The sequence below is a fragment of the Sparus aurata genome, chromosome 11 (genome assembly GCF_900880675.1).
Source record: "Sparus aurata chromosome 11, fSpaAur1.1, whole genome shotgun sequence".
Lineage (NCBI taxonomy): Eukaryota > Metazoa > Chordata > Actinopteri > Spariformes > Sparidae > Sparus > Sparus aurata.
The window spans coordinates 31,456,258-31,483,576 of NC_044197.1; the positions used below are offsets into that span (position 1 = coordinate 31,456,258).

At 40.1% G+C, this 27,319-nt stretch overlaps 1 protein-coding gene across 1 annotated transcript in view; it reads right to left on the reverse strand.

Moving 5' to 3' along the window:
- The window catches only part of ghrhrb (growth hormone releasing hormone receptor b), a 57,230-nt gene that overhangs the window by 28,183 nt on the left and 1,728 nt on the right, over positions 1 to 27,319 (reverse strand). The window contains exons 2-3 of the mRNA XM_030433140.1: positions 19,160 to 19,265; positions 7,354 to 7,461 (exon numbers count right to left, since the gene is read on the reverse strand). Coding sequence (XP_030289000.1) covers positions 7,354 to 7,461; positions 19,160 to 19,265 — 214 coding nt within the window. The remainder of the gene's footprint in view (positions 1 to 7,353; positions 7,462 to 19,159; positions 19,266 to 27,319) is intronic.

The window sequence follows — 27,319 nt, forward strand, 5'->3', positions numbered from 1 at the left end:
TCGGCGTTAACGATTACGCTACTTCATGCTAATGCTACATACAGCGTGTCATATGAAAGCTGGGACTCTACAAATTTCAACGGTATATGTCTCATCACTCTGCGCCCAAAACTCACTGAAACAGCCACCGAAGAAGAGTAAAAATAAACATCACTTTATACAGACATGATCATGAATTACGTGCTACATTGGCTGTTTTGTGATTATAAGCTCTGTTTGAGTGCATTACACCGCCTCCACCGGCTAATCCAATGTGTCTATGTCACTTTGAAATGATTCCTGACAGTTCAGGATAAGTTTCGGTTCCAGGAGGACACGTATAATGTGGAGTAGGTAGGACCCTAGTCTTCCCACACAGTGTATTTGCCTCTTTGTGATTGGCGGATTAGTGTGATTATCATGGATTTGGGGACTGAAGACTGAAAAAGTCTTATTTATAATTTATTTATTTTATTTATATATAATTGTTTTATTTACATGTATTTTTTTATAAATTGTACACATTGTGTACCTGTTTTGCTAGATATTTTATATTCATTCTTTGTTCTCAGTTGGGTAATTTGCAGAAGGTGCATTCCTTTTTTTGTAATGTTGTATGAAGAAAACAAAACCAAGGCCAAATGGCCTTTACTATTTAAGTTTGTATTCACAGTTTTACATGTTATACATGTTTTACAGTAAGTTGATTTAACTGTACTGTTGTTTAATTATTGGCACTGGCACTTAATAAATGGGCTTAGTTTTGGAGCCAAATGTTGGAGTTGGAATGAATACCTCTGTTTTTTTGAGAAATGCTTGATCATTTTACAGCCACATCATTTTTGTTATGCATTATTTGTTTTGGTTGTTTAAAAACGCCCAAAAAAAAAATATCCGATTACTCGATTAATCGATCAATAAAGTGCTAGATTAATCGATTACAAAAAGAATCGATAGCTGCAGCCCTAATCATGAGTGCAGTGTGTTGTGTTTCACGGAGACATGGCTTCACTCAAACATCCCGGACCACAGCGTGGCGATTCCCGGCTTCAGCACTGTTCGGGCGGACAGGGACGTGACAAGCAGCGGAAAGAAGAAAGGAGGAGGGATTGCACTGTATGTGAGTGAGAGGTGGTGTAATCCCGGACATGTTCACGTGAAGTAACGTCTCTGTACCCCGGACATTGAACTGCTGACTGTGGGGATGAGGCCTTATTATTTGCCCCGGGAATTCACGTCAGCCGTCAGTATCGGTGTGTACGTTCCTCCTTCAGCTGATGCAGCGCTGGCCTGTGACTTCATCCACTCCGCTGTTGCCCAGATACAGACGCAGCATCCTAACGCATTTATTGTCATCACTGGGGATTTTAATCACGTCTCACTGGACAAAACCCTTCCAACATTTCACCAGTATGTTGACCGCCCCACCAGAGACTGTAACACACTAGATCTGTTGTATGCAAATGCTAAGGATGCATACAGTCCCACAGCCCTCCCCCCTCTTGGAAGATCTGACCACAACCTGGTCCTGCTGACCCCTAAGTATATCCCCCTTGTTCAGCGGCAGCCTGTCCACACCAGGAGCGTGAGGAGGTGGACTCAGGAGGCTGCTGACGCACTACAGGACTGCTTTGAGTCGACAGACTGGGATGCACTTGTTGAGCCACATGGAGAGGATCTGGACAGCATGACCGACTGCATCACAGAATACATCAGGTTCTGTGAACACACCACCATGCCAACCCGGACTGTACGCTGCTTCCCTAATAATAAGCCGTGGATCACCAATGACCTGAAAGCCCTTCTTAACAAGAAGAAGAGGGCGTTCAGGTCTGGAGACAGGGAAGAACTGAGGAGAGTGCAGCATGAACTCAGGGATATGCTGAGGGCCTGTAAAGACGCCTACAGGAGGAAGCTGGAGGCCAAACTCCAGCAGAACAATGTGAGGGATGTGTGGACTGGTATGAAGCAGATCACTGGGTGTAAGGTGAGCTGCAGACAGTCATCGGGCAGCCTGGAGAGGTCAAACGAGCTGAACAGATTCTTCAATAGGTTCAGCTCACAGCCTTCTGTCGTCTCCCTGACACCTCCAGACCCCCACACACCCTCACTGCCCCAAATGCTTCCTCCCCTCCTCCCTCACTCCTCTGATGTGAGCTCTCCTGTGCAGCACCTCTCCTTCTTCTCCTCCTCCTCCACCTCCTCCTCCTCCACCTTCACCTCCTCCTCCACCTCCTCGTCCTCCACTGAAGACACCAGCAGCCTCTCCCACATGACTGTGACTGCAGGCCAGGTTAGGAGACAGCTGGAGAGACTCCACCAGCAGAAGGCTGCAGGCCCTGACGGTATCAGCCCCAGGATCCTGAAGACATGTGCCAGCCAGCTGTCTCCCGTCCTACAACACCTCTACAACCTGAGCCTGAGTCAGGAGAGAATACCGGTGCTTTGGAAGACTTCCTGCCTGGTTCCTGTTCCAAAGAAGTCGACACCATCAGACCTCAATGACTATCGACCAGTGGCCCTCACATCTTACGTCATGAAGGTGCTGGAGAGACTGGTTTTGGCCAACCTGAGGCCGCAGGTGAGAGCCCTGCTAGACCCTCTGCAATTTGCTTACCAGCCCCACTTGGGAGTTGATGACGCTGTCATCTACCTGCTGCAGCGAGCCCATTCGCACCTGGATGGTGGAGGAAGCACTGTGAGAATCACATTCTTTGATTTTTCTAGTGCTTTTAACACCATTCAGCCACTGCTACTGGGGGAGAAGCTGCGGGTGATGGGTGTAGACGACACAATGATCTCCTGGATTACTGACTACCTGACAGGCAGGCCACAGTTTGTCCATATGGGCAGTGTTCTGTCTGATGCGGTGGTTAGTGATACAGGAGCTCCACAGGGGACTGTACTGTCTCCTTTGCTGTTCACCTTATACACCACTGACTTTCAGTACAACACCGGGTCGTGTCACCTGCAAAAGTTTTCTGACGACTCGGCTGTTGTTGGGTGTATAAGTGAGGGACAGGAGGAGGAGTACAGGGCACTGGTAGACAACTTTGTGGAGTGGACTGGACGGAATCACCTGCGGCTGAACATCAGCAAGACCAGAGAAATGGTAATAGATTTCAGGAGGAAGAGGAAGACGGCTTTCCAACCTCTGTGCATTCTGGGAAAGGATGTGGAGGTGGTCGAGGATTACAAGTACCTGGGTGTTACCATCAACCACAGACTGGACTGGAGATCTAACACTGAAGCTGTTTACAAGAAGGGGATGAGCAGACTTTACTTCCTGAGGAAGCTGAGATCCTTCAACGTGTGCAGCAAGATGTTGGAGATCTTTTATCAGTCTGTGGTGGCCAGTGTACTTTTCTTTGCTGTGGTTTTTTGGGGAAGCAGCATTGGAGCCAGCGACACCAACAGACTCAACAAACTGATCAGGAAGGCTGGCTCTGTGATTGGCTGCAAACAGGACACTCTGGAGGCTGTGGTGGAGAGGAGGACACTGAAAAAACTGTTATCCATCATGGATAATCCTCTCCACCCTCTCCAACTCACACTGGTCAGACAGCGGAGCACCTTCTCCGGAAGGCTGCTTCAGCTTCGCTGTTGTAGCAACAGATACAGGAAAACTTTCCTGCCACAATCCATCACTTTATACAACAACTCTCTTACCTCTGCCTGACTGAGAACTCTGGTCTCTCTACTGTTTTGTTGTATATATTATTATTGTTATAGCATATTTTGTTTTGTTGTATATATTATTATTGTTTACTGTTTATAGCACACTGTGCACTGTATATATACACTATGTATATATTGGATTCTATTTATGTTATGTATGAAATGTTTTATTTGCGGACCCACTACTGCTGTAACAAAATAATTTCCCATTCTGGGATCATTAAAGTAATTCTATCTATCTATCTATCTATTGTGACCTATCGCAGTGTGCAGGGCCACTACTGCTGTTGCCTCCCTGTCCTCCGCGCGCTGGCATTGCCAACAGCCTATGTCCAAGCAGTGCCGCCGGGAAAGTGCATCAGCGTTGGTGTGGAAGTGTGTGGACACTTCTTGGGATGAAGGCAAAGTTCAGCTTGTCAGTGGCGCAGAAGATGTCCCTCAGGTTTGCCAGGGCACCTTCGAAGTCCGCAGTGTGTGACAAAGGCCATATAGAGTCCATGTGTTCAGGCTAGTCTACCAAGTTGCATTTGTGGTGTGTTCGAGGGGGATAAGTTTGTTGTGGATGGCAGTTCTCCTGTTGTGCCACGCTGCTCTAGATGTTTTGCCCCATGGAATAGGGAGCGGGCAGTGGCGTGCAATGTTGCCTATTTCCCCAATCTCTAACAGCCTTACAGGAGCTGTCCGGGCTGCCTTCTGGTTCCAAGCCGTGGTCGCTGTGGGGCTGTGGGTCACTTTCCCCATAACCAGTCCATCTCACCCGGTGTCTCATGGAGGTTGAACATGTGTCAAACACATGTTCCATTGACTACCTTTGGGTGACGTATTCACATCCACCATTTTTTAATTGAAGATGCATGATTTAGCAAAATCAGAATCATAATTTCAGAATTTGTAATCGAGTATGACTTCTCCAAGTCACGTTCGGACAGTATTGTAGTCTTTAGAATGTGACTTCCCAAAGTCATATTCTGCCATTTTTGTATTCCTTCCACAGAACACTTCATGATGTCACCTTCCAAGAGATCTTGCTTGCCATTTTGGCTCTCCGCCATCTTGTGTCTTTGACTACGTCCGCCATTTGGCTCTCTTTCTTTGTTCCTCTGAGATACACACACACACACACACACACACACACACACACACACACACACTACATGCTTCTTCGTTATTTATGCTTGAATTTGTTTGTTGTTTAGCTGCTTTAGTCGACTGATGGATTTTGTTCATTGAAAGTATTACTGACTTGATCAATGTGCTAATATTAATTAATTCTATTATATTGTGTGTAGCAGTTTTCTGCGATAATTTTGTTATATGTTTGTGATATTTTCTGGTTGTGATGGTCAGTGCTTGGATTATTTCCTTCACTCTTCTTTAAAGTGTTTTTTTTTTTTTTTTTTTTTTTTACAAATATTTACATTCAAAGTGAACCCTTCTTTTGAGACTATTTTGATCTTGTTATTGGTCCCTGTTTCCATGGTGGTGCCCCGTTTGAATGATTTAAACATAATTTGTATTTTTATTGATTTAATTTGAATAATTATTATCATTAATTATCAATTTCTAATAACCACCCTACTATCGATTCCCAACAAATGTCTCTATCCAACGAGTAGATGTTGAGATATTTCAGTCTAGATCAAAGCAGTGGACGAACTGACTGACTGATTTTAAACACGATATATAACTGAGACAAGACAAAACTGTTTGATAGAATAGAATCATTGATTCCTTTTGAGATAAAAGCTTTTCAATTATGGTCGCCTCACTCCTAAATTGTTTACAACGCTCATTAATCTCAGACTGACCTCATTAAAAAAGTGTGTTTTAGTCTTTTAATAAATATTTTAGATCTCCCCTTTTGCCCTAATAAAGGTTTTACTGCCTTCCACTCTATATTTCTTCTGTTTGGTCTGTTACGACAAAAAGCAAATTTTTCTACCATCATTATTCTCCCAAACGTCGTAAACAAATTTTTGTAACATCTCAGTTGCATCTGTATCTGTCTGTCAGCCATCTGATGAGAGATTTTGTGCATATTTAGTTTTCTCTAGACCAGCCAGCTGGATGAGACAAGGCTCTGGGGAAGGTGGGGGACATGTAAACAGTCAGGAGAGCAGCGCTCATTGCAGCCATGTTCAGACGGAGGGGACGAAAAACACCCAGTCTCTGTAAACCATTCGGCAAAAGAATAACACCATTCCTGAGCGATACAGCGATATAACCTGGTAACTATACCCACTATAAACTGATATGGATGTTGGAGTTCAGGTTAATTACATTTGTAAAAGTTCCATCTGCCAGTATTTCGGCTTCTGAAAAGTCAGTCTTCTCTCCACAAAACCTGTTCTATAAGCCAAAGCCAACATGGCCTTAAGATAGAGTATTGACTGACGACATCAATGGAGAAACTAAAGATGGTCAGTATGATTGTTGGCAGGGTTATTTATCATTTCTCCACACTGCTTCAAACTGCGCTGATACAATAATTTCATCTGAGAAATAAAATCAGGAAGTGCAAATGTCCATCCATCCATCCATCCATTTTCATCCGCTTATCCGGGGGCAAATGTGTCAAACAAAAAAGCACAACATAGAAAAGTATATGATAATAACAATATATATATATATATATATATATATATCTTGATTTTTTTGGTGGGAAAAAAATCGATATTGCAATATATTGTTGTGCTCTCTGTCGCAATAAAAATCGATATACTGACGGCAAATATCGATATTTTATCACAACACACATCATGGATTTACCGCGTTGTCACCGTCAGTACTTAATCTCTCCTGTCCTGTTTGTGGGGGCGCTAATCCCGTAAATGAGGGTAAAGTAGGCGTAACCAGCGGCTGGTGAAGAAGACGAGTTAACAACAGAAGAAGAACAGATGCAAGAATGGCAGAAAATACGAACAACGAAAAACAAATCAAAGACCCACCTTCAAGTTTCCACTCTAAAGTGTACGAGACAGATGACGGGAGAACACTGGTGCGGTCGTTATCGGCGTCAGCCGGGGGGGGGCTTGTCACCGTCAGCCGGTGGGCGCTTTTTTTAACGGGAAGACTAACACCCGCTATAAAGCAGCTAACATTGAAAATGAGTATAACTTGGGCCCATTTTAGTTTAACAATAGCTAAACAAGATAAGAATAACATACAAATTAAATGAAATATTGGGCACATTTCAGTATGCAACCAATTATGTGCAGAGTTATGTTCACCCATCCAGTACCTGGGAAGTGGGAACATAAAAGTGCTTTGGGTCAACCTGGACACATCAAGGCATATTAAATTTATAGAAAATAAAATAAAATAAATGCAATAGATGCATAAGACGTTTTTCTTTTTCAGTCACATATTGTGATATATCGTTGATGAAATTTCTTGCAATATATTGAATATTGCAGATATCATGTATCATGATATTATCATTATCGTGGGCCAGATATCGTCACAGTATCGAATCGTGAGTTACCCGTATCGTCCCACCCCTAATATATATATATATATATATATATATATATATATATATATATATATATATATATATATATATATATATATGTATATAGATAGATAGATAGATATCTCTCTCTATATATATATATCTATATATCTATCTATCTATATATATATATGTATATATGGAGCTGGAGCAGCCATCAAATGTGAGTTGAAGTGATTTACCTTGGTCATTAGCAAACGGCAGGGAGACATTAGTGCACGACACGCTGACCACCTGTCCCACCTCAGCACGGTACCAGCAATGGATCTCGTCCCACGCTGTTGGACAACCTGAGACAATAAATGGACATTCATCATTATGTTTATCACCTCACAGTTTAGTGATTAGTTTGACTGAGGAGCTGACAGTGAAGGAACAAACCTGAGAATAAACAGTAGTACAGTCTGTATGGTCAGACACAATTTTGAGAATGTATGAGCAAATAACTCACTGCAAGATATATCAATTTACCATCTGTGTCTACATTTGATCCAAGATAAGGCGAGGTAATGTTATTATTTAATGCAGTCAAGTGTATATTTTAAACCTACATTTTCATTTCAAACAGGGAAGGTCAGTGAGAGCAGCTCTCTCTTGCATTGACACCCTGGTGACTCAGACATTTAGGGTGTTTTCACACTTGGTCCCTTTTAGCCCTCAATATGAACTCAGAGAGATACGTCTGCATTTTCTGTACCTATTGAAACACTCAAGAAGAACAAAAGAAGACCTTGGTACTCAGACTTCTTTGCAAGGCTGTCTGGGTACGGTTCACTTCAAGTCCATATTGCAGTTCGCTTAACCTGTGCATCATGAACACAAAGCACTCCAGGTGTGCCTCGCCCTTTACCATGTTGTGTTTTAGCCCTAGAGGCTTGCCATAGAGAACACTGTGCTCGATAAACAGCACAGAACCATCACTGCTGAGGCTTGTGGACAGGGAGTATTGGTCTCAGGAAGAAACTACTGACCCTCTCCATGTCTGCATTTTTTAGTACCCTGGAAGTTTAGCTACTTGTGTGAAAAAAGACTCCAGCCATTTCAGGTCAAAGCTAATTCAAGCTCGTGTGATGTTAATATAATTCAAAGACTAAAAAGAAATCTTGAACGATGTTTTTTGTGGATAATCTGGGTGTTTTTAAAAAGATCTCAGGACATCTTCACCCTATTTGTGGCAACCAAATCAGTAATTTTAAAACAAAACATTGTTTGTTTTTCTAACCCTTTCCAAGTGTTTGTTGTGCATAAACCTAACTAGACTACAATCACAGATTTTCCATAACATTAAACTTAAAATAAAACCTAAAGAATTGTTATGTTTCAGAATATCCGTGGATTGGAGAGACATTGCCAACCTGCAAACATCTGACAACTGGGTCGTTGGATGCCAGCCAAACAATTAAGACTCAGATCCTGCCAGAAAGGTCGACCTTTCTTTTCCTCTCTTTATTGAACACACTTAGTATTCTGTCAACGAGTGACTTGTTCGACCTTGTACACATTTGAATGCTACAACTCTTGCTTCCGTCTATTCACAAATCTAACCTAGAATCATTTAATCTGTATAGAAGCACAGTCATCTAGGGTAATTTTTCGAGGGGGTTTCCCTCAGTCTGGGAATATCAGGGGGCGTTTGATCTGGTGATGTCCTCTGAGCCCACGCTGTGTCTCTGCTGCTCCCCTCACATGGCTGACAAGCTCCCCCCGCAGCCTCCATCGCTCCCAACAAGGGAGGACAGAAAGCAGTAATGAGGAGCCCTTCTCTCTCCATCACCACAACACCTCGTACATCAAAGCCGCTCGGCCCTGTCTCAATTAAAACAGCAGTGCGTGGAGACACTCATTCATAATAAAACACAGCTTTTGGCTACTGCTGAAGCTTCTCCTGCCATAGCAGGCCAACATCTCTCTGGATAAGTGCCACTTTGAACTGTCTGTTTTAGAACATTTTTGCCTCACGTCTCCATTATTGTTTATACACCAATTCTGAGCTGCTGGTGACATTTTCATCTGCTGCATTGATCAAAAAGGACACATTATGAGGCCATTTGTAAACCTCCTAATGGATCTCCAGGTAATGAGAAGCCAGTCTCTAGCAACATTAAAGTACACCGTGCTTTTCTTTGAGAGGTGTCAACAGTAAGGTCCTTCATTAGGTGCTAATTAAAGGATAGCTGGTGAAACCCTGACATAATGATACAGTGGACAAATAGGCTGGTGCTTTTCATTAATCGTTGGATCTTTTTGTCCTGATAACAGTGAGCATCCTGAGCACAAATACTTGTTTGTTTTCCTCTTCATGCTTTCAATAAGTCGCCTCTCATGGGTCTTACTTATCCTGTTCGGATCGGTGATCTGTGTGACAGGCTGTTGTGTAATGTTCCTCAACAGCATCATGAGGCTCACACAAGCATGAACATCTCATTGACGCACATCTCTGCACTTTACAACAGAACTGACTCAGAGTCATGTGAAGGGGCAAAGGAAACATTGCAACAAAATAAAGAAATAAATTTCTTTTGGGTTACTCGGCTGATCTTATGTCATCATTTATGCATTTAAAGGTACATATTGTGATTCTGCTGCAGAATAGGGCTGCATTCACAGCAGAATGGGAGGAACAGGAAAGCGTCCATACATTATTTAGGGAAAAAATGTGGGCAACTCTGTTATTATTTGTTGTGCTACATATTTGTAGACATTAGTTCACAAATTAAATTGATCAAACTCTGCAGACTAAATTATTCCTTTTCATTACAATCAATTCTCAATTCATCTTTTTTATGTTTAGTTTGTGACATTTTGTCACAAAGTGATTAGATTAGAAATTACAGAGTTTATTGTCATACAATGTACAACAAAATTAAAAGGGCTTCACATAAAGGTGCACAAGAAACAGCCAGCCACGCACAAAAACAGGCATCCACACTCAAAGTGTAGGCAGCCAATCAGTACATTTGCACATTCTGTATGGGGTGGGGTCAATCAAATATTTTAATTTTAAGGTTACTTAAAATAATAACACCAGAGAGTATCTTAAGAGGCAGCCATGAGGCCATATACATGATGTTATGTGTTTTTTAAATTTTCACCTCTTAAGTTGTTTTAATTCCTAAACCCACACTGTAAGTATTTATCAAATGCACAGAATCCAGTTTTCAAACACAGTATCCATTTGGAGCAATGTTTCTTAACCACACTGTAAAAGCTCATATAATCACAAATCTAATCATCTACTTTACTTGCTAATATAAGTAGAGTCAACTTTTAAAATGTACATTTCAGACAACCCAGAGCATTGGTGGTGATGGACAGGGAAAGGTCTTGTAGCTGGTTTAACCTCTGTAAAAAAAACAAAAAAACATTGGGACTCTGTGTAAAATATAAAGAGCAACTGAAGTCAGTAATTTGCGCACATTATTATGAGTTTATAGACAACAGTTTTACAAAGTGTTCCAACTTCCTGAGCTTATGTGGTGAAGTCCTCTATACAATCAACAAAGTGTTGAACCTCGCCCCATCCGTGCTTGTGGATGACTGAGCCTTGGGAGGATGCCCCTCTCAAACCCAATCATGATACTGCCACATGTTACCAATGGATCTGTTCACCTGTGGAATGTTCCAAACAGGGATTTTTCTGGGCAGTCTTCTGTTGCCCATGTGACTAACTTGCTTGAAACATGTTGTTAGCATCAAATTCACAATCAGCAAAAAAAACAAAAAAAAACACACACCATTGTCTACTTATTTAATCAGAATTATTGTATCATCTATCTGAGAAAAGTAAGTTAAGTCAAACCTGAGTGACCTATCTGCAGACTTTGCCCATGTGGCTGCAGACTTATACAACGATCCACCCCTCTGACATTTATGTCATCTTTAATAAACATCAGGATCAAGTCATGAGGCAAGCTTTGTCACTTCCAAGGGGCAGATATGATGTGGGAAAGAGAATTTGATTCCACCAAATGTCAATCTAAACATTTTTCCTGTATTTCCTCTTCACCTCTACAGCCATATCTCACTATTTTATTCCTCTCTAGCTACAAATTCACCTCTCACACTTTAACTCTCTTTTGGTTCTTTAAAGCGTTTGTCTTCTGCTTGTCGTGTACATTTCTACTGCTGTAATATTGTTACACATATTACAGCAAATAAGGCTCCACTGGGATGGGTAGAACAATATCTGCCCTTTAATAAACAATGTCATGTGATAAGGGAGAGGCAGAGGTGGACAGAGAAACAGAGAGGATGAGATGGACGAAGTGACAGTGGGGAGATATTTAAACAGACAAAAAGCTTGACCAGAAATTCAGGTGCTGCTTAGTTTTAGTTTTTTTCTAGTCTTTTAGTTTTACTGACAGATGATGGAAACATAACATTTGTTTTATGCTGTGTTTAGACTGAGGAGACATCTCTCCTCCCTGGATCTCTCATCTAATCTCTCTCTCTTCCAAAAACCCAAACTGAACAGCTACCACTGCCTTCTAACACTGTAAGGAAAAGTGAATGTTATACCTCAAGGCGATAAAGTGAAACAGCCAAAGACAATGTCCATATTTCGGTGAATACCTGCTGTACTGAGCAACTGGTTTGATGCTGAAGTGGTATGTGCACACCAGTGGTTTCAAAGTCATATAACATAGTTGGGTTTGGTGGTGGTCACAAGAAACTCCTCAACAAAAGATTCCGTTGTCATTAGCTCCTACTACAGTCAACCCTGCAGGTCAGCTTTACTTTTTGTAACAGTTTAATATCAGGTGTGTCGCCATTAACCAGCTGAGGTGTATTGTGATATGTTAAAGGAGCTGAAAACGTATTTTTGCCCCAGTCAAAGTCGGTCTCTGTGACTTTCTGCAAAAGTAAGAATAGGTATGAGTCTTTCACATCAGAGATTTTTCTGTCCTTGTTCTCACTTTTTTCCATTCATTTGAGGTAGGCGGGCTCCATTGGAAAAAAAAATAATAACATGCTGATTGATCATAGTACGTTAGCTTTTTAATCAGACTGATGATATTATGTTGCTGAGGCACTGTCAGAATCGTACCTATTTATGGAGAGGTGAAATAATTCTGCTAAACCCAACTTTAACCGGAGAAAAGCAACTTTTTCTTCACACATGAGCCAGGGTGGTGGTCACATTAAACTCCTCAACAGAAGAATCAGTCTCATTAGCTCTAAACAACTGTCTGCTCTACAGGCTGATTTTACTTTTGGGTTTAGAAAGAGACAATTATGAAACTGCTTGAGAGTTTGTGTTGTGCACATTGTGAAGTGGCAGATCAAGCCACCAGGGTTGGTGATCGCTGGAACAGCGTTACTGTTGGTGAGTTTTATCTGGTTTTTATGTTGGGTTTTATTTGACCATTTGTATCATATTTGATACGCAAGTTTCTGAGACCTCTATCTTGTCAACATAATCAATACCTTCCTTAAAATCCTGTTGTATATCACCTGATATATGTATTCTGCCCACTAGTGGATAATCATTCCACTGCAGGTAGTGGAAGGACTTTTTTTGGCTTTTTCAAAATGGCTGCTGTCATTAAATCATTTTCACACTTTTGGCAGGAAAATCTTTGCTAATTTTCAAGAAGTTACAGTAGGAATAACATTTATATTGTTACTCATTTTTTCAAGTAAATATGTTCTGTATTGAATCAATGTATAATTACTCAATGATTCATTCTTTATATTACAGTTAAACTGTGTTAAAAATGTGTGTATCAAATTTGATACTGCAGGTATTTATCCCTGAATGGTCATGTCACATTTTTGTAATGTAATCTACATCAATCCTACCACAATACAACCACACACTATTTTGCAAGCACTGCACCGGCAATCACCTCTCACATGCCTACTGTGAAGGTGTAAGGTGCATCTTTGCCTGAACAAGGACCAAAACTGTTCTTGTGCCGACCACAAAGTGAAAAAAAAAGGCTGTGAAAAGTTTTAGGTATAAAAAAACAATGAGAGAAACTGCCTAAGATGTTCTATATTTTCAAAATGTTATTTGATTTTGATTGATTTGATTTGTATCTAAAATCAACATTGTTGTGAGCAAAAAGTTGCCAAAAACGCCCAATGTATCAAATGTGATACAAAAAATATCTCATAAACAAAATGATATAGAAAAAATTTTTGAACTGATTTCGTTAAAAGGTTTTATAAACATCTCAGTTCCAAAAAATTGGAATTTTCTGACAATGTTTTGATGGGTCAGGCTTTGCCTGTTTATGACCATAAAACGACCTTTTCTGCAAATGGAACCTGGTGACTTTTGTGAACGGCTGTTTCTGTTTTAACAAAAAACATCTTATAATTTAACAACAATGTCTATCTCTGTGGGGAACTTTTCCATAATGTTGGCAGTCACGTAGAATAAAAACATGTTGTGTTGCTTTTCCATAGTTGGATAAATGCAAATTCTGCTTTATAAGATCACTGACAGAGACACAAAACAACAACAGTAGTGATTTACACAACAAAATCTGGGCATTTCATTGTGTAAATTGGGATAACTTTTATGTCTAGGTGCCTCTCGTCTCACAATCTGTAGGTTACTGAGAGTTTCAACTATCAGCTATTTGCTAATATGGTTAAATATTATTATCATTATAGTACTTTATTTAGGCTACACAGCTATATAAGATCACCTTAAGATACCCTGATCAATTGAAACATCAAACAACAAAAAAGGAGATCCGAGAGGACAAGTACAAGGACTGTGGTTTTTAATGAATATGAAGGAATTAGGCCAAATTCAGTATTTGTGCACCTCTTTCAAAAACACAGCTTAAAGATTTCAAAGATGTAATGTGTTGTTTATTATCCTTTTGGAAATTATTTTTATGTCCAAGAGTTAAAGTCAAAAAACATTTAATAACAAAGGGCCTCACATCATCGCCGACAATAAATACTATAAAAACACAGCAGTACCTCTGACACACACCTCATACCACAAGGTTGGTTTAACAGAGCTAAGCTAGAAGGTATAAAGGATCTCTGGGCACAGGACGTCTGCAAAGGTGTTACCCTGTTCCTCTGTCATGATGATAACTCATATTCACAAAGGAGAGGGTGCTATACATCATTAAAATTGTCTGTCCTTTTCCTCCCACTCAGGTCTCATGAGGCAGTTACTATACAGAGCTGTCACTGTTGACCCACAATCTCACTAGACTGCATTAAAATGTCTACCTTTGTTATGTATGTATGTTAGTGTACTTTTTTAAGATTATCCTAAATGTTTCCAACAATGTTCGAACCAGAGGAAACTGTCATTTTGTTTAAGTAATTGTGCATTCAATGTGGCCCCCCTGTCATTATAACACAAGGTGATATGTCACCGAGTGAAAAACGATGTTGGAAAAAAAAACTAGAGAGAACAAAACATAAAACTTTATTATCTAACTTTGTCAACGAACGTTTATGCCTGAGTCATCAACAGAAGTGGTTATTTAACAGTGAAGACAACAACCTCTGTTACCCTCACCAATTCTTTTGTTCGTGCGATAAAGAGACCACTAGCTGCATAAATGTCATACTGTGCGTTTAAGTATTTCAAGTGAACACATTATAATAATTCGTGTGCACAGAAATCACTCAGTTGCAAGCATGTTTTTTTCCTCCACACATGCTGACCTCCACCTTTTTCTTTTTTTGTTGTGATTTTTGTAGGTGCAGGTTAGCTTGCTATGTAAAAGGGATATTCCGGTGTAAGTTTAATCCATGTTCTAACACACCGTGACACCGAGTAGGACGTAGCTTTAGCATCCTCAGAAACGACTGCACGACAACAATACACTGCAGTAAATGGATCCAACTATAAGCCGCCACCAAAAAGCCACAAATAATGCTCAGAACAGCACCGAACTTCAGCAACAGTACAAACAAGGTCTCAGCACATAGTATTTAAACACAAAAATGTCTTGTAAGTACCACAATATCAACAGCTGTTCTCTGTGAATTTGATTTTAAAAAAAAGAGCCAACTGTGCAAACTAGCAAACTCAGTACTGCCTGAAAATGATGTCAGAGACACCAGATATGTGATCAGTCAGGGTAAAATCACTAGGAGTCAAAGGACTAAACGCTCTGTAAGTTGAGTAAATTCCACACTGCATTAGGTCAAAATGAGAGTGCTTTTCACATTTTGCTCAGTTCTGGACGTCCTCACTGTGGTTCTGTCGACTGCCAAACTCAGTTGGAGGCAGTAAATTCATCATGGCTCCGTTCCATTCAGCTGTGTGACTGCAGCAAGGCCGAGGTACTGCTCCTGCTGGCTTACTGGCATGTCTAAATACAACAGAGCCATAATTAATAACGTTAGCTAAACAACAATAGTGTTAATGAGCTGTTTTCCTATATGCAGGAGTGAAATGTGCAATATCCAATCTGAAATGTAGTTGAGTCAACATTACATCTACCAAAAATGGAGGTACTATAAAAGTATTTAATATCCTCTCTCTTACCATCTTTACCTGGTCCTCCTCACACCTGTACTGCCTACAATACTTTGGTCAGTGACATACTGAAGATCTGACCCACATGACCCGAACACTTCTCCTCAGAACAGTCATGTGAAAACGTCTCTGAATACTTATGAGTGTGAAGCCCATTAAAGATGCCTCACAATCACTGAACGTGTGTGGTATCTTTATCTTTTGTTTACCTGGCAGTTTGTGCAGATGAGCAGCTCTGGCTGACCATTCATGTTGTCCATGTTTTGCTCCGAAATCTTCATGCCTTTATGTATTTATTTGTAATCTTTCATTGCTTTCCTCTTTAATTCTTTTACTGTTTAATTCTTTAAAAAATTAGGTTTTCATTGTTTCACTGATAATTTTGTTTTAGTCTGAACAATGGATAGCGGTATTTTGCCTGGCTAACTGTAAATATAAGAAGCCACAGAAGATATCTGTGACCGCACACAAATTTGTTTTGTATCTGTTAGTGTTCAATGCAATTGCATTTCATTCTGGGTGGACAGAGCAGCACTGCTTTTTAATGAGGGAAGCTGTTTTTCTAGGCACGTGGAGCCTTAATGAGAAAGAAACACTGACAATGATGCATGGCAACAAATGCATGAGAAGGTTCTGTGAAATATTTAGCTCAAAGTCATATAGATGACAGCAGGCATACATCAGCTTTCCTGTTGCCAGAACACCCGCACTCCTTTTGTGTAATAACAAATGCTGTGACAGTGTCTGCACCAAATTGAAAAGTAATGCACCATGTCTTAAAGCTGCTGTGTCGAACTGTAGATATTAAACAATTAAAACCACCCCAGCTTACAGTCAATAAGTGGTAAACATTTCATCACAGGTTAGTTAATGAGGTTACTGAGAAAAAAGATGTGCACAGATTGTGCTTGAACATCGAAGCAAAACTTAAAAGACTCTAAATGCAGTTTTTACTGCTACAAAAAGAGGACGCTACCATAAAACTTTCACATAACAGTCTATCCTCTTGAAAGTCAGCCAGGAGCAGAAATGTATATAAATTCCCATAAATCGAGCAGACCCAACTTCTAATAATGAAGCTTTAACATAGTAAATGGTCACATAATGAACACAAAGGTGTATCAAAATAGAAACAGCAGTTCCGCTTTGCTACAAGGGATGTAATTAGTTTACCGTCATGTGACATTGAACGGAAGATGGAAGGTGGAGTTTGGCAAACACATCAGGTTCCCATTCGAGTGGATGGACTGCGTACACCGAGCTATGTGGAAACAAGGAGAGTCCTCTCTGAAACAGACATTTTAACATTGTACTGCCATCAAATTTTTCTAGCATATATTAAAGTACCTTGTACTGAAAGCACCTGACAAAAGATATAGAGGTATCCATTGCCATTAAAATTAAAACATTTTATGTGTCTTGTCTACCAAAAAGGGACTTCAAGTGGCATTTCATTTTTACAGAAAATGGACCTTAAAGCTTGAAATGGTGCCTGTGCTAACCACCCCAACCTCCACCTGAGTTAATGGCATTTTAACAGAGATTTAATGTTCTTGTAATTGTTTAAAGTGCTTAGATCTCCCAGCAAAGTCTTTTCGCATGGTGTGTGCCCCTAAAATCATGACTGATTTGATGCTCTTGTGTTTGTCAGACCATACAGCTGTTTGTCCTTCCTGACAGAACAGTTTTGTAAAAGCTGACTGAAAAAGTAAAGCTGGGCCTCAGTTTACTTCATCAGCGTTCAGTCCAGGTTCGAGCTGTCTCATACCTGCCGCCTAGAATGCTAATTTTCACATCTTTGCTTTGGATGATCACAGGAATGGGAGACAAATGATGCAATTAATTCTGAGCGACACCAGCTGTGCCAAGCACAGGCGGCCCTGCAGCCGAACCAATGACTGCTTCAACAACTGTGTGGCTTACATCAACCTTGTCAGAGTGCAGAGACAGAGTGTACCTGCCTCAAATCACATATCTCAGAACACTTCAAAACAAAGAGAAGTCGTGTGTCATTGTGTCACGTGTCATCAACATGCTTTCAGAAAGCATCTCAGATGGAAAATGAAGCGCGGTCCTCCTGAAGGACAAGCTGTTCCAGTAACTGAGTTTTCTCCTCTGAGCCACTGAAGGGAGGATAATGGATGAATCTCCTCTGATTCAGTTGGCTCACCTTCTACCTGAGCTGTGGAGATGAAACAGGGACGGGCCAGCTTCTTTTAATCCAGACATCTCCTCACCAGATTAGTTCCCCTGATTGTTCTGGCTGCTCTGCCAAATGAAGGACAGTCATTTGATAACAGGAAGCAAATGTGATCGCTGCGCTTCTGATTAAACTTCTGCTATCATCAGCTGTAGCAAGGCACCGAGCAGCCTGCTGTGTGCACTGCCATGAGCCTCACATACAGATGTGGATTGAAGCAGGGGGGTTTAATGTAATAAGATATATTCTGACCTCACATGCAAAAGTCTTCAATTTTACATGAAAAGCTCTAAGACAGAAGTGTTATTACTCGACTAAATGGAGAAATTAGAAGAGCAAAACCATTAATGTGAATCCGGAAAATGGAACTTGACATGCTTGTGCTGTTTATAAGTATTCAAGTGATGTTTCTGGAGCTTCACAGCAGAACAGTTTTGCCTTTTGTTGCTTTTGGAGCTGATTAAGTTTAAACCTTCTTAGTTTTACACCACTAAAATGGATTTGGGGCAACAGAGCCTTCTCAGTAGCTGCCCACTAACTCTGGAACTTTCTCCCCAAACACATCAGAGACTGTACAGTACAGACCTCACTACCTTCAAAAAACTCACCAAATCTCACCTTTTTTAAAACTGCTTTCAATGCTGAACTTCCTCTTTCTCTTTTGTTTGCTTTTTAACCTGTAAAATGTATTTTTGTACCCTGAAAAGCACTACATTAAATAAATGCATTATTTGTTATTATTATTAAAACCTTTTTTAAGTGTCACTATCTTTTATTTGAATAAATATTTTGTATCTACCAATAGATTTGATTTTAAGAGTTGTTTCTAGTGTATTGGATGTGATAGTATATTGTATAAGATCCTCTTAGACTTTCAGTGGCTGTAACCTGGTGGTTATCCTATAATGAGGAACATCCGCACAAAAATCAATTCCCTGAACAGATGAAACGTGGGAGGCTGCTGGCTTTGTCTTCAACTCCTGACATTTACTGTCAAAGCTCCAACACCTTTCACTCCCTTTAACACTCTCTGAAGAGGGTGAAGAGAAGGAGAGTGGAAAAGTGACCCTTCAGCCTCTAATGAGTCCCAGTGAAATGTATATATGTGCATGGACAGGAGGATGGAGGAGGAGGAGGATTTGTCACAAATAGATAAAAAACAGCGTCTCCTGACAGTAAACTCTGCTGTAAAATCCATAATTTTTCTGTCAAATTCAGTCCTTAATTTTACAACATGACATGAGTCAAGCCAACACAGAGTGCTTCTCAAATGAAAGCCTAAGTGAACATTGTGGAAAACGTGGCCACAATACCCACAGACCTGTTCTTGAAGAGTGGTTGTTCTCCTGTTTGAGGATCTGGTTGCATTCTTCCTGAGCCTTCATGTGCTGAACCACCACGGCACAGTCTGGGTGCATGGCCTCCGACTGAAAATAAAGAAGAGCAGAGTTACACATGAAATCACTCAGCAGTGCAGTAATGATGATAGCGGGCAGCCACATTGGTGTGTCGTCAGTGTTACACTGACAATGACACCAGAAGTCAGCAGGAATCATAGGAATGTCAGAGGCAAATAATGGAAAATATAATGAGCTACTACAAACTTGATTTAACACCAATACAATAAGATCACCAACGGCGCTTTATTTTGGATAATCTTTTTGGATGTTTTGCGTAAAAAGAATAATCTGTATCTCATGTTATTTTCACAAAAGAGGCAGGAAATATATTTTTTCCTCCTTCTGCTACTTTTTCGTTGACACAACATGCCATGTTATTGATTTTTTTTATACATTGGGAGGATTGGGGTTAGTAAAATAAGTACTGTACAATAAAGTTATTAGAGTTCTGAATCTTTTCCAGAATTGTGAAAGCTTTTGTGCATCAGAACTACAGACGTTGAGATATCACACTGGTCACGGCTACAGGCAATTCAAATGGGATCTGGGTTACAGCAGGATAACAGGTCATTAGACGAATCGATCCTTGAGGCGTGGAGCTTGGAAGAGCGCAGCATCTGAGGCACCGGTATTACAACACTTAAAGGCTTAATGCTCTTTGTCATATGGATTCTAAATCCATAAACTGCAGGAATTAATTAGTAAATCAATTGTTTTGCTCGTTTTTTAACGTCAGTTTAAACATACTGAGGTGGTTCAACTGGTTCAACATTGATTCCAACATAAAGCAGACTGATTGAGGAATGGTGCTGTGGGCTTCTGGGAAATTTTCCACCAGGGTTTGTTTTTGTTCACTGCTTCAAACATGGAGCCATTTAAATGCAAAAAGTACATTTTATGTCTGCGGTAACTGCTTTGAAAATGTTAAAATCCCTTTTAATAGCTGGTGATAGTAGGTAAGTGTTTGAGTATCTAGGTTGTAATGTTTTCTTTGTCTGCTCAGCGTTCATGTGAGTTTAATTCAGTCCTTGTTTAATACATACTGCATTGTTGCCCTGCAGCTCAACCCACTTGAAAACCCTGAGGACGTTGATGGTTCCAATCCAGCGATGAACCTCAGCAGAAATGTGGGAATTCAATAATTTCCTCTTAAAGTTCTGACATCTCCTGTCAAGACCACCACTTCCTCGCACTTGGTTTCACATCTTCTGACAAACGTGAAGAGGAGGACAGAAACCTGCCCACCCGTAAAGATCTATAATAATCTTAGATGTATAAATGTACATTATTCAAGCTGCATCTCCACTTTGCTGTCAAATCAATTGACATAACAAAGTGGATCCTGTCAGGTGAGAAATAATCCCCTTTAATTGCTTTGAAGGCATGTAATTAATTTCAGTGAACGTATTTGGTTTGAAATGCGTGAAGCTTTGCAGGTAGAACACCTGCCTGTTGGACAGATGGAGACACTGCGGTTGAGCCTGACATTTGACCTCGTCCTCTCTCAGCACTGCAGTGTTTGGTATTAACACAAGAGGGAAGAGGCTTGCTGTGACTGGACAGAAAAACCTCCTGACCCCTTGCATGCTTACCTTACATCTTATCCTACAGCTGTTATTGTCTATAGATCGATCTGTGTGCCTCTGCAGTGTGTATATGTGTTTGTCCTTCACACAACCTTTATTGTTTAGGAACCAAATAATGACGAGGGAGCTCCTTCCTGTGTTGGGAGTTAAAACTGAGCAAAATGAAAAGCGAGAGGAAGAGGGAAACATTTTTGTAGAAGTGTTCCTTTGTCGTATTTCAACTTAAAATTTTCTTAACTAAATATTACATTTATATACTGTAAAATGTTATCATATGTTCTGGAGCAAGGTTTATTACTGCTTATTACAACCCGATTACAAAATAAAATGCTGGTAGTCTGCAAACCAAGATGCATACAAATTTGTTTTTGTCTTAATATCATATTGACATTTCTACGTGTCATATCATGTTAACATCATTTGTTTATGAGTGGACTCTCTTGCCAATTGAAGGGGAGAGAACACAGTCCAACAGAGCATTTCATCATTTGTAAGCACGAGAACACTGGACATTTTTGATGAGGCAACATTTTCAGGTCGTGTTTGTGGTTACGAGACATCAGCACATCTCATCTCAAGCCAAAATATGATCTTATTCTAACACTGACCAACCAGGTTTTGTGCCTTAACCACAACATAAAATGGAAAAATGTTATTTAGATTGTGTCTTGTGTGTTAAGCACTACAGCATCTTAATAAATGTAGTGAAATAAAGACAGTGCAGTGCTGAGTGTCTGCTCTTGTCTATTGGAGAGAAGAGAGAGTAAGGCACAACTGGTACTGCAAAAAATGAATATTAGAACTGTTTCAGATGTTCAGACCCATTATATCAATATTTATGAAAAAACTGCCCCAACAACCATTAAATATATTACCATAAAAATTCTGTCAAACATTCATGTTCCTGAGTAGATAAATTCCAGGGATTTTGGCGACCACCTTTCCTTGATTAGCACCTTATGTATAAATCAAAGATTATGTTTTTTGATTTCAGTAAATGCCTGCTTATTCAGATTTAGATTTTTAAATACAGATCTACTGCTGTATACAGTAAAGCCAGTCTCTCTGATAAATAACTCTAACAGTTTATTTATAACACAGACTGATGTGCTTGGATGAAACTGTAAGATTAACATGAATCACGATGATATATCCTTCTTATCTTCTACATTAAACAGTCTCATTTTCTACTTAGGGAGTCTTTGATAAATCCACAGTGCCCCTAAACACACAACACAAGGAGAATATTTACACAGTTTATTTCAACTGGGTGGTCCAAACACTCCTACATGACTGATAGATAATACCTACAGCGGCAACAAAGGTCTGTGCTGCTGAAAATCTTGATCTGGCAACGCAGAAGCAGCGCGACATAAGACACACTGTAATCTCTGCACCGCAAGTTTATGGAATATACCTCTTTCGTTTGAGAAGCAATAAAGCAGCATGACATGAAGAGACTCATTGTGTAATTTTACAGTTTAGTGATGTGCAGAGACTCTGTGCTGTGGTCCAGAGAAGGGCAGAGGTTTCCTCCAACTATATGAAGCAGAATGATAAAATCAGATTGTTTGTGTGTGTGTGTGTGTGTGTGTGTGTGTATGTGTGTGTGGTGGGTGGGTGGGTGAGCAGGTGTGTGGTTGGTGGAAGAGCTGGAGTGTCATTTGAGCTGCACTTTAATTACCGTAGCCCTCGAACAGAATGGCAACAGTTTATGCTCATTTAAATTCAATCACTGTCTAAATCGGGTCATATTGCAGGGCGCTGATTGGCTGCAACCAGCCTTTACTGAGCTGCCACCATTTACATTCACAGTGATACAAAGGACGGGTAAGCACCAGGTCTCTGATGTCATTAGATATCGTATGTGTAAGTACGTTTGTGTGTGTATCTATTACTGGCCAATCAATCTAGTTTTCAATCTAAATCTTACCTCCGGGTCAAGTAACTCACAATTTCTCCTCATTCTAAAGATAATGATACACCAAGACATCTCCTCTCACTCACATCCCATCCTGTAGACATTAAATAGTAAATTCACATTGTGGGAAATAAACTTCAGGTCAAAATTTTCACTTGTCCACTGAAAAATCCAGACCAGTCACCAGAATAAAATGTTGGCAGGTAACATTTCTGTCTCTGACCATACCTGTTATGGTCATGGTTTGGTTCCTGTCTTAGTCTTTTTTTCCTGCTCCTTTTCATGCTCACCTGTGTTCCATGACTAAGGGCGTTTTCACACCTGCCTTCTTTAGTTCGGTTGAATCGAACCCTGGAGCGTTTACCCCCTTGGTACAGTTCGGAAGATGTGAACATATCAACCGCACTCGGGTACGGACCAAAACAACCAGACCGAGACCTTTTTGAAGGGGTGGTCTCGTTCCGGTTCCAAACAAACTCTGGTACGGTTCGTTTGTGGTGAAAACAAGATCCAACTTCTATCCGACCCAACTGCAGGAAGCATCAGTGCTTAACCCCAAATTTCCACTGGATACGTGTCCGCTGTGTTACGGCCAGATCCGGTTTTGCTCCGCTGTCCTCCGTCCGGTAACCCCCACCAGTTGCGAGTCTGACACGGTGCAGTACGGTAGACAGCTAGCGTCACAAGGCCGAGGAGGTCCCGTGATAATCACATGATCACTCGCGACCGCAGTTATAGATATGTGTCATGAAAATAACAACACTAAGTGTTCCCGACTGAAGGATTAGCAGAAGAGCTTGTGTTTGTCTCTTTTTTCAGATTTGTGTGCTGGTGTCAACACGGAGTGTTTTATCCTGAAAAGTAACCAGATGTAATATAGTTGTCTCCTAACTGTTACCCTTTTCCTAACCCTATTCAAGTGTTATTTGTGCCCATACCTAGCCAGACAATAAGCATAGCCTTGTCACGACAAACTTCAAAATTGAACCTAACAACATCTAAAGTTTCAAGATGAAAGAATTTAGAGTTTCAACATATTATTCTAGCGACTTGGTTGGAAAAGATTCAACTGGACTTGGACTGGACACAATTGTACAGCTGTTACCAGATGGTGAATTCTCAGAACTTTGGCAATCCTTTGATTTGACTATTAGCATCACCCCAAGGTTCACATTGAGTTTGTGCAATACTTTGTTTTAAAACTTCAATTATTTCCATCATCCTCAGCCTCAACCCTTCCTGCTTTTGTTTCCACCACCTGGATGACTGTCACTCATTTTTAACCCCAAAATCAACTAACTTCCTTTTGAACAAAATTCAGCCACAATGAAAAGCGAACTCACAGAATCGAGAATAACTGGATCGCATTTCTTCCACTTGACCTCATTGGACTGTGACCTTTAAGATTGATTTTAAGGTTTTATGGCTTGTTTGTGAGGCACAAATGGCCTCAAGCTTGACACAGAAGGTAGAGTGTCATTTTACATCACGGTTCAAAAGCTCTGGAAGAGCCTTGTGTTTAAAATCTGAAAAGAAAACACAAGTGTCCTTTTAATGAACTCCAAAAGCAGTGGAATGTATTTATATGGTTTATTTAGGTACATATTTGAGGGACTTTGTACTACTATACACTGTAAACCCAGATTTAGTTTAGATAATGAACAGTTAACATTACTGCAAATCACAGATATGTCCAGGGTTGACATTTGTATCAAACACAGCATATCACATTCACATTGTAGTTGTTAGACATCTTTCATCTTCTCGTTGATTGATCAATGTCACACGACTGGACATTTTAAGGAAACCTAGAAACATTTCCAGACATTTTATGTGGCATCAAACTGGCTGTTTTTATAGGAAGCCGGACCATCTCCCTTAAGGAGTATGGCTGCTAAAACAGATATTTTAAACCAAACCATGATGTTTTCCTAACCCTTAAAAAGTGAATTTTGTACATAAACCTAACCAGAACAAAAGCACAGCATTGTGACATGAGATAAATAAAAAATTCTGCCTAAAACAGACATAAAGAATTATCAGTTTTTACTTATCTGTTGTTTTACAGAAGTGAACTCAGCTAACATTTATTCTGGGGATTGGGTTGAGAACAGATAATATCCCATTGTGATTTCAGCCCCTAATTACCAACCTTCTTGAGATCAGTGGAACAGTCTGAAACCTTCCATCTTCATTTGCAAGCCTTGACAAACAAAGTGGGAGCCAACTCATGAAATTACAAATTCTTAGAGTTCTCAACCTACTTTAAAGCAGCACTTAATATTATTTTTGACTTAACAGTAGATCAACAATGATGTGTAGTGTGAATTATTTTGATTGACATATAGCGGATTCACGATAGCATTCAGTTCGAATAAGGATAAAAATGTATTTAAATAGGAAAATTCTCCACCATGAATTTTCTGCATAACAGAGACGTGTGTGCAGAAAAATAAGAGAAGATATTAATGCTTTCTCTTTGCTGTCTGGAGCCAAAGGCAGCAGAGTCAAGTGAGTGTCCAGTGTTAATTAAGCCACATGAGACAACGATGAATCTTTTCTTTTTATTGATTGATTATTCAATGGAAGGTATGATAATGTGTATGTGTGGTTTCATCAGTGTTGCTGCTGTTGATAGTTGAAAGTTTCTTGGATGTTTATATTTCATTCGTCAAATGTTGTGAATTTTTTTATCAAGACACTGAAATAAAGCACAGCAACAGTCAGGTTCACACTGAAAAAGTCTGGAATATTAAACCTGTACACTGCTCAGCCAAGAAAAAGTAAAGTCACATGTTTCCCAGAGATTGGACACCATGTGTGATGAATAAGTCAGCCATCAGGTAGGGGAGAACAGGGTTGGTTGTTGAATTAATTAGATTTCACTTGACCCTTAACTTTCAGTTTGGGTTCAGAGGTCAGCTATAGGTTAATTTCAGGAATAAGACGCTTGACATTGAGGTGAGAATACTTTTTATGTTTTTCACGTCAAAATGTTAATATCCAGCTGTTCTCTGTTTTTTTTGTCAAGGCTTTTAGGAGCCCTGTCCTCATCAGAAATGCCACTACAGCTTGAAAATGCAAGTAGGTTATTATGACCCATATTTACACAAACCTCTAGCAACTCTAGTCCTTATTACAACTGCAAAGAAGGAAGTCAGGATAATAGTATAAAAGGTGATGGAGAAATGGGATGGGCAGTCAGGTGAGGTTCAAGCTATGATGTTACAATATGTGTCACTGACATCATGATGAGTTGAGTATTATGGTTTATTACATTGTTCTTTGCAGGGCCATTTCTGTCTTTTTGGGGGCCCAATGCAAGATGGTGTTTAGGGCCCCCCACTTCCTCAAACTATGACGGATAGATTCCTAACCCTTTTAGGTGATCCACAAAGATGCAACAGTCTATTACATTTTAAGAGGAAAACAGGCTAGAGTCGTGAAAACCTTTCTCAAAGTAAAATCATCTTAAGTTGACCCACAAGTTCCACAATGGGGATCCTCTGTATGTCAATAAATGAAAACCGATGCTGTTCTTCAAAAATGTTTATTTCAAATTGTAAATTGAAGGTTCTTAAACATATATATGTATATATATAGATATATATATATCTATATATATATAGATATATCTATATATATATACATATATAGTCTTGAACTTTATCTTCCATCAGAAGTTGTGTGAAAAGCATCAGGAACATACCAAAACAAGTACAACTAGAACTGCAAGCAGTTATGAACGGGGGCCAAGCCCCCGCGCGCAACTCGGACCCCACGCACCGCAGAGCCCATGGAAGTTGGCCCCAAAGGATGACAGGCTCGGGGCAAAAGTGAGGACACAGGCCAATGTCTGAGACATGGTATTCGCTGTAATGGGAAGTGCACTGGAAGTGCAAAAGGCTGAATGTGTGCCGATTTGGATTTTTTGTAATAAGGCACGCCCACATTGACCAGTAATGAGCACCTTCAAGATATGGCCTCAGGATTGGCCCTCCATCATACTGACCAAATTTCGTAAAAATCGGTGTAGCCGTTCAAGAGATATAGAGTTCCCATATTTTTAGCGCCCCTTAGTGGCCAAAATTCGCCAAATTCGGCTCATCCCTTCCCAGTCTCATGGCAACCAAGGATCTCAAATTTGGTGTTAATAGCATTTAGTTTGACCAAGATATCAAACAGTTTACATTTTTATAGCTAGCTACAGAAATTCATTTGTTAATAAGTTGCGCATTTTTTGACAGAGCAAAATTGTTTTGATAACTTTAGATCAGATCCAGCTGAAGAGTGTCTGTGCTAAGTTTCACGCAGATCGGACAAGATCCCAAGGAGGAGTTCAAAAAAGTAGGTTTTGCATATGTGGCGATATAGGGAACGAAATGTGCAGCAGAAGTGGGCGTGTCCTATGTCAGAAAACCCAGCTCTATTCACAGAACATATGGATATAAGGTTTGCAAATGTGTTATTTAAAATGTGGAAGTTAAAGGCAAAAACGCGATTGCATCCATTATAGCACCACCTACTGGAGTACATGTGCAATTGTTGGTATGGAAGAACTGTGTCCTATTCTA